This window comes from Polypterus senegalus, chromosome 7, assembly GCF_016835505.1.
Source record: "Polypterus senegalus isolate Bchr_013 chromosome 7, ASM1683550v1, whole genome shotgun sequence".
Lineage (NCBI taxonomy): Eukaryota > Metazoa > Chordata > Cladistia > Polypteriformes > Polypteridae > Polypterus > Polypterus senegalus.
The window spans coordinates 154,036,587-154,055,080 of NC_053160.1; the positions used below are offsets into that span (position 1 = coordinate 154,036,587).

The following is an 18,494-nucleotide window of genomic DNA, read 5'->3' on the forward strand; positions in this document are numbered from 1 at the left end:
TGACATAGAGGGAAACTGAAAGAAAGGTAATAAAAGTCAGGAAGAGCTAAAAGCCTTCCTGAACAGATGAGTTTTGAGTTGTTTTTTTTTAAAAGAATTCATGAAGTCAGCTGATCTAATTCATTTCGGTAGATCATTCCAGAGTCTGGGCGCTATACAGCTGAAAGCCCAGTCACCCATGGAGTGTAGATTAGTGTGGGGTACAACACGATTGCCAGAATCAGAGGACCTTAGTGGGAGGACAGGCACATTAAAGGTCGTTTAAGGCTTTGTAGGTTATTAGCAGAATTTTATATTCAATTCCGTAAGAAACAGGGAGCCAGTGAAGGCGAAGCAGGATGGATGTGATGTGCTCACTGTTGCTGGTTCGAGTAAGGACTCTTGCAGCCGAGTTTTGAATAAGCTGGAGCTGTGATTTAAGATTAGAAGTGGCACCTGCCAGTAGGGAATTACAATAATCGATGAGGGATGTGATAAAAGCATGGAAAAGTTTCTCAGCGTCATTGACCCTGAACTGGATAAATTGGTTAGAACAAGTTAGAAGGATTAAATGGACAACTGTAGCCATATTCATAATAATCAGAGGATGAATGTTAAGCTTTTGTTTCTGTATCAGGATTACATATGCCACTTTATTAAAGAGCTAAGATGCTTGCCATCATTTTAACTCACTCAAATATGTGACACTACAAACCAAAATTACTGCAACAGACAGCTGAATGGTAAAATCATTGCATTCTTGAAGCATGCATCTTTATTTCTCAACTATTTCACCTGCCAACAAATTTCATGAAAAATTTTGTTTCCTCTACAATTTTTAATAAAACCAATACAGGCAGTCTCCGGGTTACATATGACATAGGGACTGTAGGTTTATACTTAAGCTGAATTTGTATGTAAGTTGGAACAGGTACATTATTTTAATAAATGCTATTGTTGACAGACTGTAACCAAGTGCTCAGCCAATGAATGATGGAGTTTCACCTCTCTCTGATCTTATTATTTCTACTTTATTTTCAATGGTAATGGTTTTTCTCTTCTTTACTATATCACCAGCACTTGCATCAGATTTGTGTTTCAGAGACATTCTTGAAGGATGAAGACAAAAGGTTAAGATGAGCTCTTCTGCACAGCATTGTACACGGTATCACAGCAGGAAGGCACCCGTCGTCAATACGTCTGATGTACTGACAAGAGACAACTTCCTGCTATGTACATAACAGTACAAGGAGGCTTCCTATTGAGAATGAATGGTGGCGGCGAGGGGCAGTTCATCACCAGCCCACCTCACAGTCACCTCCACTACAGTATGCTGCCTGCAGTATCCGCCCACCGAGAATGAATATGGTGTGGCCAAAGGCGGGTAGTGAATCGCCCACCACCGCCCTCATTCAACAGGCAGCCCCATCCGAGGCACACTACAATGCTAACCCCTGCCGCCCCGTTCACCCTTAATAGCCTCTATTTAGCCACAATTGGGTCACCACTTGCAGCATTACCAGCCACCCACCAAGAACGAACGGAGCAGCCGTGTGTGGTGGGCAGGCAGTGAAACTGCTTGTCGCTGGGAGCCGCCCGAGGGACACTACACTGCGCGGGTACCGAAATTGCCCCCCTCCAGCTTGCAGCGTCCCCAGGCCGTAGATAACGGAGAGGCAGTTACTGACGTGCATGTGTCGCAGCTGCGTCCCCATTCGTAAGTCGTAGGTTGGATGTCCGTAACCTGGGGACTACCTGCATATGTAGTCACGCTTGAGTCACAGATTTGCACAGAAACAGAGGAGGCTGAAGAGAGAGGGACTTTATTCAAACACTGCAAACAAACATTAGTCTCTTTTTAAAGGTTTAAAAACGTGCTCTTTAACAGGACAGAGATGACAGTTCTGTCTCTCAATTAAAAGTATGCAAACATATCTTCTTCTTCTTCAAAGGAGTACACGTTAGCAAAAACAATCAATTCCAAAACTGACCGGTGCTGTACATGCTTTTAAGTATGCGGAGTATCGCACAAGAGGTTTATCACGCAACAGAGCACAAATAAGTTGCAATGTGAATGTAGTCTGTCAACGTTTTCAGGGGTTTTCCCAGGAGCATCTAATCTCTAGGGGTGCGATCAGCATCCCCAGCTCACACCCCCTCCCTCAGCTTTATTCACATTCTCGTGAATCAAGGGACTCTCCAAACCAGGTTCAAACAGGCACAACAATACGTCTGTGTTAACGTGCTCAGAGCCAGAACGATGCCTGACTGTAAAACTGTAAGTTTGTAAGCCCAAAAACTCATGAGACGAGAGTTTGCATCTTTCTGACGGTATAACCATTGAAGTGGAGCATGATCAGTCACTAATGTGAAATTTGGACCCCATAAGTATTACCGAAGTGCTTCTACAGCCCATTTAATCGCCAAGCATTCTTTCTCAATAGTCGAATAACTGCGTTCTCTAGGAAGCTATTTCCTACTCAAATATGTGATAGGGTGCTTTTCTCCATCAAAAACCTGGGACAGGACGGCGCCTACACCAAATGCACTTGCGTCCGTCTGTAGGATAAAATCCTTAGAGAAATCAGTATTCCGCAAAACCGAATAAGACAACAAAAGCGATTTTTAAATCGCAAAAGGAATTTTCACAAATTTCTGTCCATAAAATAGGTCATTTTTTCCTGCATCTAGTAAGTTCTGAAAGAGGAGCAGCCCTATTTGCAAAGTCAGGGATGAATCTTCTGTAATAACCAGCAAGCCCCAGAAAAGCGCATACCTGTTTCTGCGTTTTTGGCCGGGGATAAGCAAGCATCTCTTCCACTTTTCTTAACTGTGGCCAAAGTAAACCCCTGCCCATGGAATAACCTAAATAATGAGTCTCAGACATACCCAGTTTACACTTCTTAGGGATAGCAGTCAAGCCAGCCTGTCTCAAGCTTTCAAGGACAGCCTGAAGACGTTCTAAATGCGAATGCCAATCATTGCTGAAAATTATGACATCATCAAGGTATGCCCCGGAATATTCAGAATGAGGACACAAGATCTGATCCATCATATGCTGGAAAGCTAGAGGTGCCCCATGAAAACCAAACGGGAGTCCCAAAAATTCATAAAGTCCATCAGGAGTCGCAAATGCTGTTTTCTCACAACCGTCAGCCTCTAGAGGCACCTGCCAATAACCTTTTGTGAGATCTAGCGTGGAGATATAGGTTGCCTGATCTGTTTTTTCCAACAGCTCGTCAACACGTCGCACTGGATAAGCATCAAAATATAGAGACCTTTTTCAAGCACTTGAAATCGACACAGAAGTGAACCAAACTGTCCTGCTTTGGGACTAATACGACCGGACGGCACCAGTCACTTTTACTTTCACGAATTACACCTAATGCCAGCATCTTCCTGCACAATATTTCGGCGCGCTTCCGGGATCCGAAAAGGCCGCATCTGTACCCTAACACCGGGTTCAGTAGTGATTTTATTTTCCCACACTGCGAACATAACAAAAGATAGGACAGAGTCCCAGGATGAGAGATCATTATTTGTGACTCACCAGATCATCTGTTTTAACGTCTTGCTAACTCGTTCAGTCAAACCATTCACCTGTGGATGGTAAGCACTTTGAGCTACATTTTTTCTATTAAAATGTGCTATATAAATAAATGTTGTTGTAAACAGTGGTACTCAATTTCTTAATAGCAAAGCTGTCACACAATTGTTTCATCACACGAGAAGTAAAAGATGTGCCCTGATCAGTTAAAAATCACTCTAGGGATGCCAATACGAGTAAATATCTTGCATAGAGCTTTGGCTACAGTGGAGGAGTTGGCCTATTTCAAAGCAGCCACCTCTGGATATCATGTTGCATAGTCTACCAACACCAGCATATACTGATACCCATTTTTAGTCTTTGGCAAAGGGCCTACAATATCTAATCCCACCTGATGAAAGGGGACTTCCAAAATAGGCATAGGACAAAGGGGAGCCCAAGGAGGTCTATAAGCGTAGACGATCTGGCAGTCAGGACATGAAGTACAGAACTGTTCGACATCTTTTCCCATATTCTGCCAATAAAATTGTTTTCATAACCGATCTCTGGTTTTATCAGTCCCCAGGGAGAGTGAGAGTGGGCCAGCTGCAAAAGAAATCCCCTATGTACTTCAGGAACAACTAGTTGTTTTATAAATTCCCCGATTAAATGATCTGAAATCACTCTGAGTTCGGAGGCATTTGCAATCTAAGAAGATGTAGAAGGGCCTCCCTGCCACTCTGGGAAATTTGGGGGGATGGGGAAGATGTCTCCCTCAGTCTCATTGGAGAGATCGGGTTCAATATCTAGTTGGGGCTCTAGATTTTCCCCGAACGCCACCAGGTCTTCTTCTTCTGTACCACCCTCCCCTTAACTCGACAGGGGACTCGACGACTGGTGCCCAACCTTCAGTAATTAGTCTAGGAAAAAGGACATTCTTTCTGCCTATCAGTAATGGCCAGGGGCATGAGTCCAAAACGGCAGACCAAACTTTAAAGTGACGACCTTTATAAGTCAAAGGAAGAAGAAATGTCTCATAGTCTTTAACATCACGTACATAACATATTTTTACAGTCTCAGTGTTACTAAGGCATCTGTCATCAAGACAGTCCCATCTGACAAGACAAGGGTCACTGCCCGAGTCCAATAATGCCGAGATCTCGCGGCCCCCCCAACTTTACCAAGATCAATAAGCCTTCTCTTTTTCAGATGAATAGGGAATACGGGAGCGGCAAACCTCGGCCAATCCAATTTCCATCGATTGAGCTCGAGACAGGCGACATTCCTTCGCCAAATGACCGGGTTGATCACACCGGAAACATCTTCGTTCAGCACCACTGAGAAAAATCCGCAGCGACATCCACGGCCTTGGCCTCCTCCTGCCTCTCCATATACGGGCACTTCATCATTAACTGCGTACCCCAGAGGCCTTCCTGACAACATCCGATTGTCAGGTCCTGAAGCCTGTTGATGTTCCATTCTTCGGTCAAAGCGACGACAATGCCCTGGGTGCTCTCTCGTAGGTTGTAACACAGCATACGGGGCACCAAATGCACTGCTTTTTCTCCAAGCAGTCTGAGAACCTTCTAAGTATTTGGTCACAATTGTTAACGATTCAACATCATGATGAAAAAACTCATCTCGGAGAACTGCGGGTATCCCAGCCAGTACTATGTTCATGACAACCTTTTCTACAACTCGCTCGCTCGCTCAAACCAGCAATGTACTTTATGAATCAAATCTTATATTTGTGCACCGATGGGACCGTCCATATTCAGTTTCTAATCAATAAGGGCAAAAACTTTTGCCAAAAAGGTTGTCTTACGCAACACAACTTGCTGCTTCAGGAAATCAATCGCCGAGCTTATTGCTAGGCACATTCCTTAAGGAAAGGCATCCCCAGACAAAAAAGGGGTGATGATAATTGCCCAGTGTTGTTTGTCCCATCCCAACAAAGTTGCCACTTGCTTAAAAGCCAAAAGAATCATCTCTGGGTCATCGGAAGGACCCATCTTCGTCAGCACATTCTTAGAATTTTCAGGAAGTGGATGCAGAGGAACATTCCACCGATTATTATGAGGTGGGATATTCTGATGAGGAATCAGATCACCCTCCGGATCGTAAGGAAGAGGACCATTCTGAGCGATTTCAAATAACTCCTCGGCACCCATCTGTGCAACCACTCCTGGTACCACTTGTCACACTTAAGTCACAGATTTGCACAGAAAGAGTGGAGGTTGAAGAGAGAGGGACTTTATTCAAACACTGCAAACAAACATGTGTCTCTTTTTAAAGGTTAAAAATGTGCTCCTTAACAAGACAGAGATGACAGTTCCATCTCTCAATTAAAAGTATGCAAACGTATCTTCTTCAAAGGAGTACGAGTCAGGATGAGGAAATGTCTGAGAGAGAGAGAAAGAAGCAAAAACAATCAATTCCACTGACCAGTGCTGTATATGCTTTTAAGTATGCAGAGTACTGCGCGAGAGGTTTATCACGTGACAGAGTGCAAATAAGGCAAGGAGCAATGTGAATGTGTCAATGTTTTCAGGGGTTTTCCCAGGAGCGTCTAATCTCTAGGCGTGCGATCAGCCCCCCAGCTCACAATATTATATATGTATATACAGTGGGATGCAAAAATTTGGGCAACCTTGTTAATAGTTATTAAGGTAAGAGTTAATTTTCCTGTATAAATCATTGTTTGTTACGACAAAAAATGTCAGTTAAATATATCATATAGGAGACACACACAGTGATATTTGAGAAGTGAAATGAAGTTTATTGGATTTACAGAAAGTGTGCAATAATTGTTCAAACAAAATCAGGCAGGTACATAAATTTGGGCACCGTTGTCATTTTATTGATTCCAAAATTTTAGAACAAATTATTGGAACTTAAATTGGCTTGGTAAGCTCAGTGACCCCTGACCTACATACACAGGTGAATCCTATAATGAGAAAGAGTATTTAAGGGGGTCAGTTGTAAATTTCCCCCCTCCTTTAATTTTCTCTGAAGAGTAGCAACATGGGGGTCACAAAACAACTCTCAAATGACCTGAAGACAAAGATTGTTCACCATCATGGTTTAAAGAAAGGATACAGAAAGCTGTCCCAGAGATTTAAGCGGTCTGTTTCCAAAGTTAGGAACATATTGAGGAAATGGAAGACCACAGGCTCAGTTCAAGTTAAGGCTCAAAGTGGTAGACCAAGAAAGATTTTGGATAGACAGAAGTGACGAATGGTGAGAACAGTCAGAGTCAACCCACAGACCAGCACCAAAGACCTACAACATCATCTTGCAGCAGATGGAGTCACTGTGCATCGTTCAACCATTCAGCGCACTTTACACAAGGAGATGCTGTATGCGAGAGTGATGCAGAGGAAGCCTTTTCTCCGCCCACAGCACAAACAGAGCCGATTGAGGTATGCTCAAGCACATTTGGACAAGCCAGCTTCATTTTGGAATAAGGTGCTGTGGACTGATGAAACTAAAATTGAGTTATTTGGGCATAACAAGGCGTTATGCATGGAGGAAAAAGAACACAGCATTCCAAGAAAAACACCTGCTACCTACAGTAAAATATGGTGGTGGTTCCATCATGCTGTGGGGCTGTGTGGCCAGTGCAGGGACTGGGAATCTTGTCAAAGTTGAGGGACGCATGGATTCCACTCAGTATCAGCAGATTCTGGAGACCAATGTCCAGGAATCAGTGACAAAGCTGAAGCTGCACCGGGGCTGGATCTTTCAACAAGACAACGACCCGAAACACTGCTCAAAATCCACTAAGGCATTCATGCAGAGGAACAAGTACAACGTTCTGGAATGGCCATCTCAGTCCCCAGACCTGAATACAATTGAAAATCTGTGGTGTCAGTTAAAGAGAGCTGTCCATGCTCGGAAGCCATCAAACCTGAATGAACTATGTTTTGCAAAGAGGAATGGTCCAAAATACCTTCAACCACAATCCAGACTCTCATTGGAACCTACAGGAAGCGTTTAGAGGCTGTAATTTCTGCAAAAGGCGGATCTACTAAATATTGATTTCATTTCTTTTTTGTGGTGCCCAAATTTATGCACCTGCCTGATTTTGTTTGAACAATTATTGCACACTTTCTGTAAATCCAATAAACTTCATTTCACTTCTCAAATATCACTGTGTGTGTCTCCTATATGATATATTTAACTGACATTTTTTATCTTAACAACCAACGATTTATACAGGAAAATAATGACTATTAAACAAGGTTGCCCAAACTTTTGCATCCCACTGTATACAGTGGGTATGGAAAGTATTCAGACCCCCTTCAATTTTTCACTTGTTATATTGCAGCCATTTGCTAAAATCATTTAAATTATTTTTTTTCCACATTAAATGTACACACAGCACCCTATATTGACAGACAAAAAAAAAGATTTTTTGAAATTGTTGCAGATTTATTAAAAAAGAAAAACTGAAATATCACATGGTCCTAAGTATTCAGACCCTTTGCTCAGTATTTAGTAGAAGCACCTTTTTTGAGCTAATACAGTCATGAGTCTTCTTGGGAAAAATGCAACAAGTTTTTCACACCTGGATTTGGGGATCCTCTGCCATTCCTCCTTGCAGATCCTCTTCCAGTTCTGTCAGGTTGGATGGTAAACATTGGTGGACAGCCATTTTAGGTCTCTCCAGAGATGCTCAATTGGGTTTAAATCAGGGCTCTGGCTGGGCCATTCAAGAACAGTCACAGAGTTGTTGTAAAGCCACTACTTCGTTATTTTAGCTGTGTGCTTTGGGTCATTGTATTGTTGGAAGGTAAACCTTCAGCCCAGTCTGAGGTCCTTCGCACTCTGGAGAAGGTTTTTGTCCAGAATATCCCTGTACTTGGCCACATTCATCTTTCCCTCGATTGCAACCAGTCGTCCTGTCCCTACAGCTGAAAAACACCCCCACAGCATGATGCTGCCACCTCCATGCTTCACTGTGGGGACTATATTGGACAAGTGATGAGCAGTGCCTGGTTGTCTCCACACATACCACTTAGAATTAAGGCCAAAAAGTTCTATCTTGGTCTCAGACCACCATCTCAGAGTCCTTCAGGTGTCTTTTAGCAAACTCCAAGATAGAACTTTATTATATTAATTTGGTGCAGGCCCAATAAGGCTGGAATTGATGGTTGTATTTTGCCCTGGAAACATTTTGGACAATTTTAAATGAGACAGATGTGCTTGATATATAATTTTAAGTTGAATAATTGTATGCTTTGCACATATGGAGCTCAAGTGAATTCTGTGCATTGCTACCTTCCACTCCTTTTCTGAGATGTTGAGTGAGAGATCCTTTTCTCATTGTACTCTGGGATCTTTGTTTTTATATATTACAGAAATGCTGTCTGAGTCCTCAAGACTGATTAACATTTTTTCTGGAATAGAGGTAGGTGGGAGGTGAGGGAAATTGGGCAGGTTTTGTTTAACAAAGTTTCTAATTTGAAGGTAGTGAAAGAAATGTGTTGCTGGAAAGTTAAATTTGTTTGTAGGATGCAAAGACGTTGTCTATGTACAGATCTCTAAGTGATTTAATCCTGAATGCTTTCCAGACATTAAAAACTGCATATGTTTGAGAGGGTGGAAAAAGGTGGTTCTCGGGCAGTGGTGCCACAGATAAAAGCTTCTCTATCTTAAAGTACTTCCTACTTTGGCTCCATATTCTGAGCTAGTGAAGCACAATTGGGTTGTTAGTATATTGGCGATGACTCCTACTTATTAGGGTACAAAGCAAGGAATATAAAGAAGTACTGCAGGATTGTATTTCTATTGTGGACCAAGCCTGTGTCTGTTCATCTGTTTGTGTAGCTTGTATATTCACCACCCAGTAATAAAACTGAAAGTTAGGTAGAGCCATGCCACTTTCAGAAACGGCATTCCTGAAGGCAGTCCATGTGACACGTTCGGGACCCTGCAGAAGGCTGTCTAAGTGGCTATCCTTCATCACCTCTCAGATCTGTGGATTAATGAAAACATTTCATTCATTTCATTTATCTTGGCATCACTGATATGTCAACTTGTCGGAAGAATTTTAATAAATCATGACGGCGACAAAAATACTGAAATACAACCATCCTTGAAACCTTGATACAAACAGTTCTGCCGCACTCTTCAATAAATCCAAATGTCTGACAAGATTATTAAGATCTGCCAGAGAATTTAAACAAGGATTGCTGGATATTGATGGCTCAAAATCTGGACCATCAGCAGCTGCAGCAGCTTCCATCCGCATCGGCTTGGCCATCTCTAACTCCTTGTCCTCATCCTCCAGCATCCACACCTCTGGTGGATTTGGAACAGGATCACTTTTTTCATGTGGCAGTAGTCTCACTGCAGAGGCAAGGTTCGGGTACTTAAACTTCATGGTCTTGGACGAAAATTCAGAGACATTCGTCATGCAGAAGTAACAATCAGTTACATGATCTTTCTGCTCCCTCCATGTCATTGGGATAGCAAATGGCATGGAAGGATGCACATCCTTCAGCCAAGCTTGCAGACTGTTAGTGCAAGATGTACAACATATATGAGGAGCCCATACTTTGTTCTGTTCACTAATTTTGCACCCTGAACTTGCCTCAGAGGCAACAAAACGTGTCACAGCTATTGCAACATTGGCGCGACATTTCAAAAATTAACTCAACAGTTTTATTTGAAAGAGTGCTGCTGCTCGGTATGTATTGGGATGCACTGTCATGGAAACAAGACAGCTTGAAGGTGTGCTTGGGCACACCTGAGCATGCCAGAGCACACATAAGGCACATTTTCTTGCAGTATTTTGGCTAAGTGAGTCTCTAATATAAATTGCATCAGTTATGGCTGTAAAGTATAATAATTTTGACCTAAGATGATAATTGAGATACTGCCATGCAGCTAAACCTGAGCACCCATTACTATGTGGAACACCCCGATTTGAACATTTTGTAATTAATATTACAAAATTAGCCGTATCTCAAAAACAATGCATGAAGGGAAAATTTAGTTATTTCTGTGATCAGCATTACACAACCTATCTGGCTCACAATAAAATTATTAAGGAAACAAAAACGTAAAACAGAGAATTACAAAGTATGACAAAAGTGGCAATAATGAAGCAATTCTTTTGACTTAAAAATCCACATGGGACTTTAAAAAATTGGTACAATATCTACAATCCCACACCAAAACTGAAGTCTTCACTTAAAAAGGCAACTTATTGAAAACAAATTGTTTTGGCATCACTTATTATCAATGAAGTTCATTAGTTGTTGCAGCTCTAAAATAAATACAAATAAAAGTTCAATGTCCCTTTCTTTCAAAGTAACAGCTTCTCCTGAATTGCTGTTACTCACCATTTTTAATTAAGTTGTGCATTTACTTGGCATGGGAATCTTTCCATTATTTCCTACATATGCAGTAAAGGTTTCCTCTGAATGCATTTGCCTTATAGAATGTAAGAAAGAACATGTATTTTAAAAGAAATCTATTTTTATTTTTACATTTTTGGGAGCAGGATTTTTTTTAGTAAACCCAAGGGTTAAGCAGCACAGTAGAATGAAAAACTTGCAGCTGGCTTCTTTCAGTGGAAAAATACACTCAGCCATATAATAGACTATTACTCACTTCAAAAAAAAAAAAAAAGTCAAGTCAGTTTCCAATTGATAAAAGAAACATTAACATAAAATGCAGCAGAAGACAGTTTGCAAAGCAGTTTCTATCAGCAAATCACAATAATGAAGAAAACAAAAGCAGCAATTTTCCCCTCCTAATTATGAAAGATGAAACAGCTGTTTCTGTTTATTATATTAGAAGACAACAATTGGCTCTATTGTATTGCCAGATGAGATGCCCCTTCCATTTCCTTTGTGACTTGTGTATTCTCCAAAATTAGAAGGACACAAGCCAAGAGCTCTTTTCATCACTATACATCTTTTATTTTGCAAACAATGATTTATGCAATAAACATGACTTCCAAGTAAACCCAAAACCAATTTTAAAAGTCTTAAATAAAAAAAAAAGCATGTTTTATGCACGTAATTAAACAATGTACTTTAATTTGAAAATTTGAAATCCTATTTTTTAGGGGAACAAAACATATTTTCCTACTGCAACATATTAAATGATTTTTGTGTCATTTAAATGGAAATATTTAATTTAAAAACAATGTACGGAGAGAACACAATTCCTTTAGCACAGTTTGGTAATAATACCACTCCCACAACAGAAGGAAGGAAATAATCATTACAAAAAGTAAGGTACAATTAAATACTCCAACATCACATTTATTTGGAATGCAAATGAAACATTAAAAAACATTTGCAGACTAAACAAACAAGCTTAAAAACAGTTTCCAAAATCTTACAATTAGAGCATTACATTAATTTTGAATAGAACATTTCCTGCTCGGTAAGGCAATAAAGAGAAATGTGCCTAGTCTCTCCTGCCTTTTTCATATGTGAGAAAAATTATACTTCATGAACAATGAACTTCTCACCTACCTAAAAGCATTAGAAAAAATAGAGACCACTTTGTTTATTTATTCGGATTAATTTATATACAAGTTTTCATTAAAGACTTTAGAGCAACACACATGCTCTTGCCAACTCTACACATTTACTACTGGCAAAAAATTCTAAAGCAAGTCTATGAAGTACTAACGACCTCTGTGCTTAAGTTGTAACCTCTTCACCGAAATAATAAAATCACTAGAGAACTAAGTCATCTTTAAAACAACTAAAACAAAAACAAAAAAAATCTAAGTTTGAACCTCTATTCACTTACTTTTAACACTTATCATATCCTTGCAGAAACTTTTATACATTGCTTGATAATAATCATTATAATAAAGATGCATTGCTTAAATGGCTACCAGAGCTACAATGGAATTAAATTAAGCTTCAAGTTTGATTTTAGCTGGGAGAAAAGGTGAAGTAATAGCAAATCAGAAGGTTCTATTTAAAAATTCATGAAGTTTAAAAATCTGTGCAGTTACAGGGCTTTAGGTTTTCAGTGTGTCTAATCTCAGGGCAAGCAGGCAGATAGACAGACAAATGGCATTAAGAGGTAGGCCTAAGTTTGTTTACCGGGTATTTAATTTCAAAAGGTGTCACACTGGATATGTGCTTACTGAACTCATTCTGCAGTTAAAGCACAGAGTGAATGTACTTTCAACTCTTCTTACATAGTTCCTCTGTCAAGTTTTGTTCAAACAGCCATCTATATGGAAAATTACAGTTTTGGATGCTACTTTAGTTAACATACTAACACACCACTTCTTACATATGGTAATTGACTAACTGTGTGGCAAGGTGAAAGACAATGGGTCTACCACTTTTTTAAAAAGAAATAAAAAATTCAGTCAGTTTTTACTAGATATTTTGGGTGTAATCTGCACATAGTAGACTTATTACTGCACTAGGATAAAGTGTGGTCATGATACCAAAATTTCAAACTTTGAGACGATACCAAGAAAAGTACAGTGGTGTTTCACACTTCAAACTTAATTTGTTTCAGGAGGCAGTTTGAACTCTGAATTGTCCAAATCAATTTTCCCCATTAGAAATAATACAAAGTGAATTAATCCATTCCCAGACCCTAAACACCACCTATTTCGATAACCTTAAACAGCAAATGCACATATAATAAAATGAAAATTGTAATTATTGTACCTTAGTGAGGAGTGGTGATGTCCCATGTGGCTGGTGGAGAGGAAGAGAAAGGTTACTGTTTGGAGGGGTTTCACCTTCCATAAACACACCAAATAACAATTTCTTTTTTCACCTCAGTTGTCAATAGAACATTCCTCATAGGCTTTGTTGCTACCAGACTCTTCTTGGATGTCATAGTTAAGAGATAGGGGATAACCAAACACACCAAAAATAAAGGCAAAAAAAAAAAAAAGCACTTAACCCACATGAGCACAACACAAGAGATGTTTCCACAGCAAAAGAGAGAGATGGCTTAGGCGAACAACAGATGACATTTACACTCGCTGCATAAGCACCATCTGTTGCTGCATTTTTTCCTTTACTGCACACACAATTCCAACATAGAAGCATTTCACAGCAAGAGTGAGAGACTACTTGGGTGCACAACAGATGATGTTTACGCTTGCTGCAAATCATCTGTTGCTGCATTTTTTTCATAGCACAGTTTGAACTTAGAAGCAATGTTTGATCATATCTCTCTTAAATTTAGCATCTGAACTCTGCAACATTCAAAGTGAGAATCATTCGAAGTATGAGACACCACTGTATTGAAATTCAAAACCATTTTCAATACTTAACACAATATAATGCAAATTAAAAAATATTTTTTATTGCAAAATAAAACCTTTACAACCTTTTGTAACTCTTGCTGAGGTAGAAAACATACATAATAAATACACAAACCCACACTAAATAGACATTTAAATAAAATGAACAGTAATGTGCAACAATCTCCTGAACAGTAAATAACTTTAAACAAATAAAACAGCAGTGCACTTCTTATGAAATACAACAAATTAATAGCACACTTTAATGAATGCTATGCATTACAAGATGCAAACGGTGCAAATTACAACGTCTTTTTTGCAAGTGAGACCAGCATGTCAATGTGCTCATTTGTGAAGTATGCCCTTTTGGGCTGCAAACGAGTCCAGATGTACTAAAACCACACTCTAAAGCACAGCAAGAAGCAGCAATGCACAAATACTTTCTTGCAAATTGAGCAAGATTAGGAAAATTTTTCACATTTGTTCTCCACTATGCCAGTGATCTTCCTCTGCACTTTTGTTCAAGTACCTTCTCATAAACTGGGAACTCATTTGTGAGATGTACAGTTTCAGATGATGCAGTGTGTAGAGATAACTGAGGGCAACAGTGAAAGAGCTTAATGGACTTAAAACATCTCTTACAGCCTCAAGGAGTCTTTTAGCATGAGGTGCCATTTATTTAATATTTTTCTGAGGTCTGCTTGAACTGAGTAGACTGAACTCTCAGATTATTTCATATGCTGAATCCCAGCATGTTGGCTCATCATGAATTAGTTTGTGTTCAGGTAACCAAGTCCTTTTGATCTATCTGCACAATTGTGGAGACCCGCTGAAAGCAGACCCAGTTTTTCTTAGTCTTGAGGGGGCTACAGACTTGGAAGGTATGCTTAGGCCCTTGTGAAGTGCAAGGTGCAAATTGTGCCTACAGCAGGGGATCCATGTAAGATCTTCTTGAAATGTTTTCTTGTTCTACTCTAAAGGTCCCCTTAAGCTTTCTCCTCTGTGCTCAGACTTAAGCCTGACAGAGCCCAAACACCAGTTTTGCATGCATCAGGATTGTGTAATAAACTGGAGAATTACTGCCATGTATGTTGAAGCAGACCTGCTGGTTGAAAAGAAAAAAAAAAAAAGACTTCTGTGTAAGACTATTAATTACTTTACTTTTTATTTGTTCAAATTGCAGGGATTTCAGTGTATATGAAATAATTTTGGAAGGAAGACATATCTGTTATTTAGTTGTTACAGAAGCTGCTGAAATCCAGGTTTTTCAACAGTATGCACAGGTACTTGATCCCTGCATATATATTCTGCAGCTGCCCTGCTTAATTTCTTGGCCTCTGGTGGTTTTCACCATACATTTTATTTTGTGCAAATAAAGCTGGTAGGGTACTGTGATTGTGAAATACTTTTCTCTTCTTCTTTCTGATAATAGGACAAACCATTTAGTTGTGCTATACTTGCAACATGTTTAAGAAAAGTAATGTTACATACTGTATATCTTTAAAAAAAAATTGTCAGTCAAAACAAAGAATATTAAATAAATATGATATAGCCATTGTAATTGTGTGTAAAACCATTAAATAATTAAAACTCAAAATATTACACATTATAAATTATTACATAGCACTATTTTAAACAAAATGATTTTTTACTCATCGGCTTATAAAGTACATTGGAACAGAGCAAATATTCATCACTTTTAAATGCTTTTTTTATATATTGTGTTAAAATCAGGGCTGGGAATCGATTAATAAAATGAATTGAATAAATTTATGTAATTAATCATGATTAACTGCATCTAACATAAAAACTGAAAAAAAAACATAAATCATGAAATAAATACATACTGAATCAAAAAATAAATAAAAATAAATGTAGAACCAACACAAAGGAATAAAAAAAAGGCATTATTTAAACTTAAAACAATGACCTTAAATCTATCGTTTAACAAAATATTTGAGCAAGTAAAATCTGAATTTGAATGCCTTCTTAAAAGACAAGTTGAAAAGAAGGCAATAAGAAAATGAGGCCAATGTACTAATTATTAAATTGGCATAGCATATGAGATAGACATGTCAAAGTAAAAATTATGCCATCAAACGACTGATGACTTTGAATGCACTGCTACAGACTGATTTAATTGAAAGTATAAGCATGTTTTAAATGGGCATACATTAAAACTTTTGTAAAAACTCCGTAAATTCTACCTTCATTTGTTCCTCACCATTAACAACTTAATAATTATGCTCTACACAAAGTGTTTTTTTTAACTGGTGCGCCGTGAAAATGACAGTGTAGTACCCCGCGTCCTGACCTGAGAGAGAGACACGCTCCTCAGGTGGTCAAGACCTGTCCAAGGAGGACGGGACTACCTGGGGAAGCTGACAAAAAGGTAGCCCTGTGATCACCATTTTGCACTCAGCACTCAGAAAGCACTTCAGCAGCTAGGAGACGTGTTGGGGATCCATCTGTCTCCAAACTGTATCTGCAAACTGTTTTTGCTCCTCCAGTCCCACACTTTTTGACAGTTGACCACATGTATAAATGTAATGCTTTTGTGGTTGGTAAAATTGTGCTGTGCCTTAATTTAAGTTACAAAAAGTATGCCACCACAGAAAAACGTTTGGAAAACACTGCTCTGCCTACACTATTAAAAAGATCTCCGTAACGGACACCGTGTACATGGTTATGTTGTGTTCTGCACCTATGTCAGTATGTACAAATCCAGAAAGTGAACACCAGTGCTGTGTACTGACATGTGGTGTATCATTTTGAACTATATACTACGAAATGTTAAACCTTTCAATGAAAATTTTATCTCACAAAATTTGTAAAGGTAGTACATAAATTTGGTACTGGATGTGTATGTAATTCTTTAGGTACACACTTAACCCATTTGTATTATTGTTTCATAATGTTAAAAAAAAAAATAGCCTTGCTGTTGGCATCTGATGCAACAATATTTTTTAAAACGCATTAAACAGGACACATTCATCGTAAAAACAAACATGTTAACTTTCCCAGGCCTAGATACAAACAAAAGATTTATACTACTTGTACGACCATCTGAATAATTTTTGTAGCACGAGTAACCACTGTGATATGACTAGAGTATAAGAGCCCATATCACATAGTTTATAATTATAAATTATATACACAATACAAAAGCAGAAGTAAAGGCTCTTAGCCATTAAAAATGGTTTTTCATTCTCCAAGAAAGGACAATAAAGAAGCAAATAGTCCTTAAAGGAATGATGCTTTAGGATAGGACAACCACGTAAGTTAGTGATGCTAACTGTGGTGGCAGGTGATTTGATAAGCACTTATATTTTGTATATTTTCTATTTCATGCTGTATCTTCTATGTGGGGGATTTGATTCTGCAGATGCAAATGACATCTAGAAACATCTGTAATTCCTTCTGTTAGCATTTGACACCATTTAAAAGCCATTCCATCAGTTTAAGGTGTTCAGGGCTGTGGTATGTCTTACTTTAAATGTCATCTGTACGCGTGTGCCGATATCCGTAGGAGTTTTAAAACATAATTCTGTTGTAATTATCATGGAACATACATCCATCCATCCATCCACCTCATGACTTGCAACACTACTTTGTATAAAGGAATAATTGCATAGGATAGTGGGAAGTGCTATTTTCACTGAATTTGTATGCAGTACGTTTGAAGAAGGCACCATGTATATTCTTATATTTGCTAGCAAACATATTCTGGAAGCAATGTGGCCACAGAATAACATAAATGAGACATCATTGTGCTTGAACTGCTTTTTAAGTGCAGATATATATTCAAATATGGGGTGTCTGAATCTCCAGACTGTGGTGGGTGATGTACATGAAAAGAATTTATTTTTGCCAGGTTATACTAAGTAGCAACAATATTAAAACATACCTACCTAAAAGTTAGTATGTGCCCTGGAACTAGTCTAAACTCACTGTATAACAGGCTCAACAAGGCATCAGAAGTGTAAGACAGAAATGCTGGCTCATGTCAACTTCAAAGTGTTCTGCAGTTCTTGCACTTTTGTTAAGCTACTTTCAGAGAAGTCTGCTGTAATTCACCATCTTATTCCAGGAATCATTCTAGGACATTATTTCCTAACATCAAATAATAAAGCATTATGCTTCATGGGGTATGGATTCTGCTAAAAAGGAATTCACTGTAGGGGCCATGTTCTTTCAAATTCCAAGGATATTTCAAAATGGATTATTTTTGTCCTAGCATGTCTGTTGTAGGGCTGGGCGATATAGCGAGATTTTAAAATATACTGGGACATGAATAGAGCGGGCTATGGATTGAGGCAGTATCATTTGTATAGAGTTTAAATAAACTTTTGCTTTAATCTTGCAGAAAGCCATTTTTCTTATCACTCACTGCCTGCTCCAAGCTTCACTATTGTGTTTTGCTAGCAACCCCATCCCTGTTTTCTTATGAAAAGTGCACAGTGGCGCAGTATCACTAAGGCAAGAGAAGTGCTACCTAACATGTACATTCAAGACAGACATACCATTACCGACCGGATTGCTAAACTAAAAGATTTTGCTTTGACAACAGATATGTGGTCAAGCCGCACCTGCAAGCCATATTTAAGTGTGACTATTCATTTCATTGAAAAATGGAAGATTAAATGTGTGTGACTGCAAACAATTCATTTACAAGAAAACCATACTGGGGAGTACATAGCTGAAACTCTGCAAGGTACCCTCAAAAATTGGAAA

At 38.9% G+C, this 18,494-nt stretch overlaps 1 protein-coding gene across 3 annotated transcripts in view; it reads right to left on the minus strand.

The window, feature by feature from the left end:
* The window catches only part of pja2 (praja ring finger ubiquitin ligase 2), a 109,638-nt gene that overhangs the window by 32,451 nt on the left and 58,693 nt on the right, over positions 1-18,494 (minus strand). For 2 of the 3 annotated variants that reach the window (XM_039759414.1, XM_039759413.1), the window contains exon 4: positions 13,174-13,203. The exons of the other annotated variant lie outside the window; for it this stretch is intronic. In XM_039759414.1, the coding sequence (XP_039615348.1) occupies positions 13,174-13,203 (30 nt within the window). The remainder of the gene's footprint in view (positions 1-13,173; positions 13,204-18,494) is intronic. 3 annotated transcript variants of the gene reach the window in all.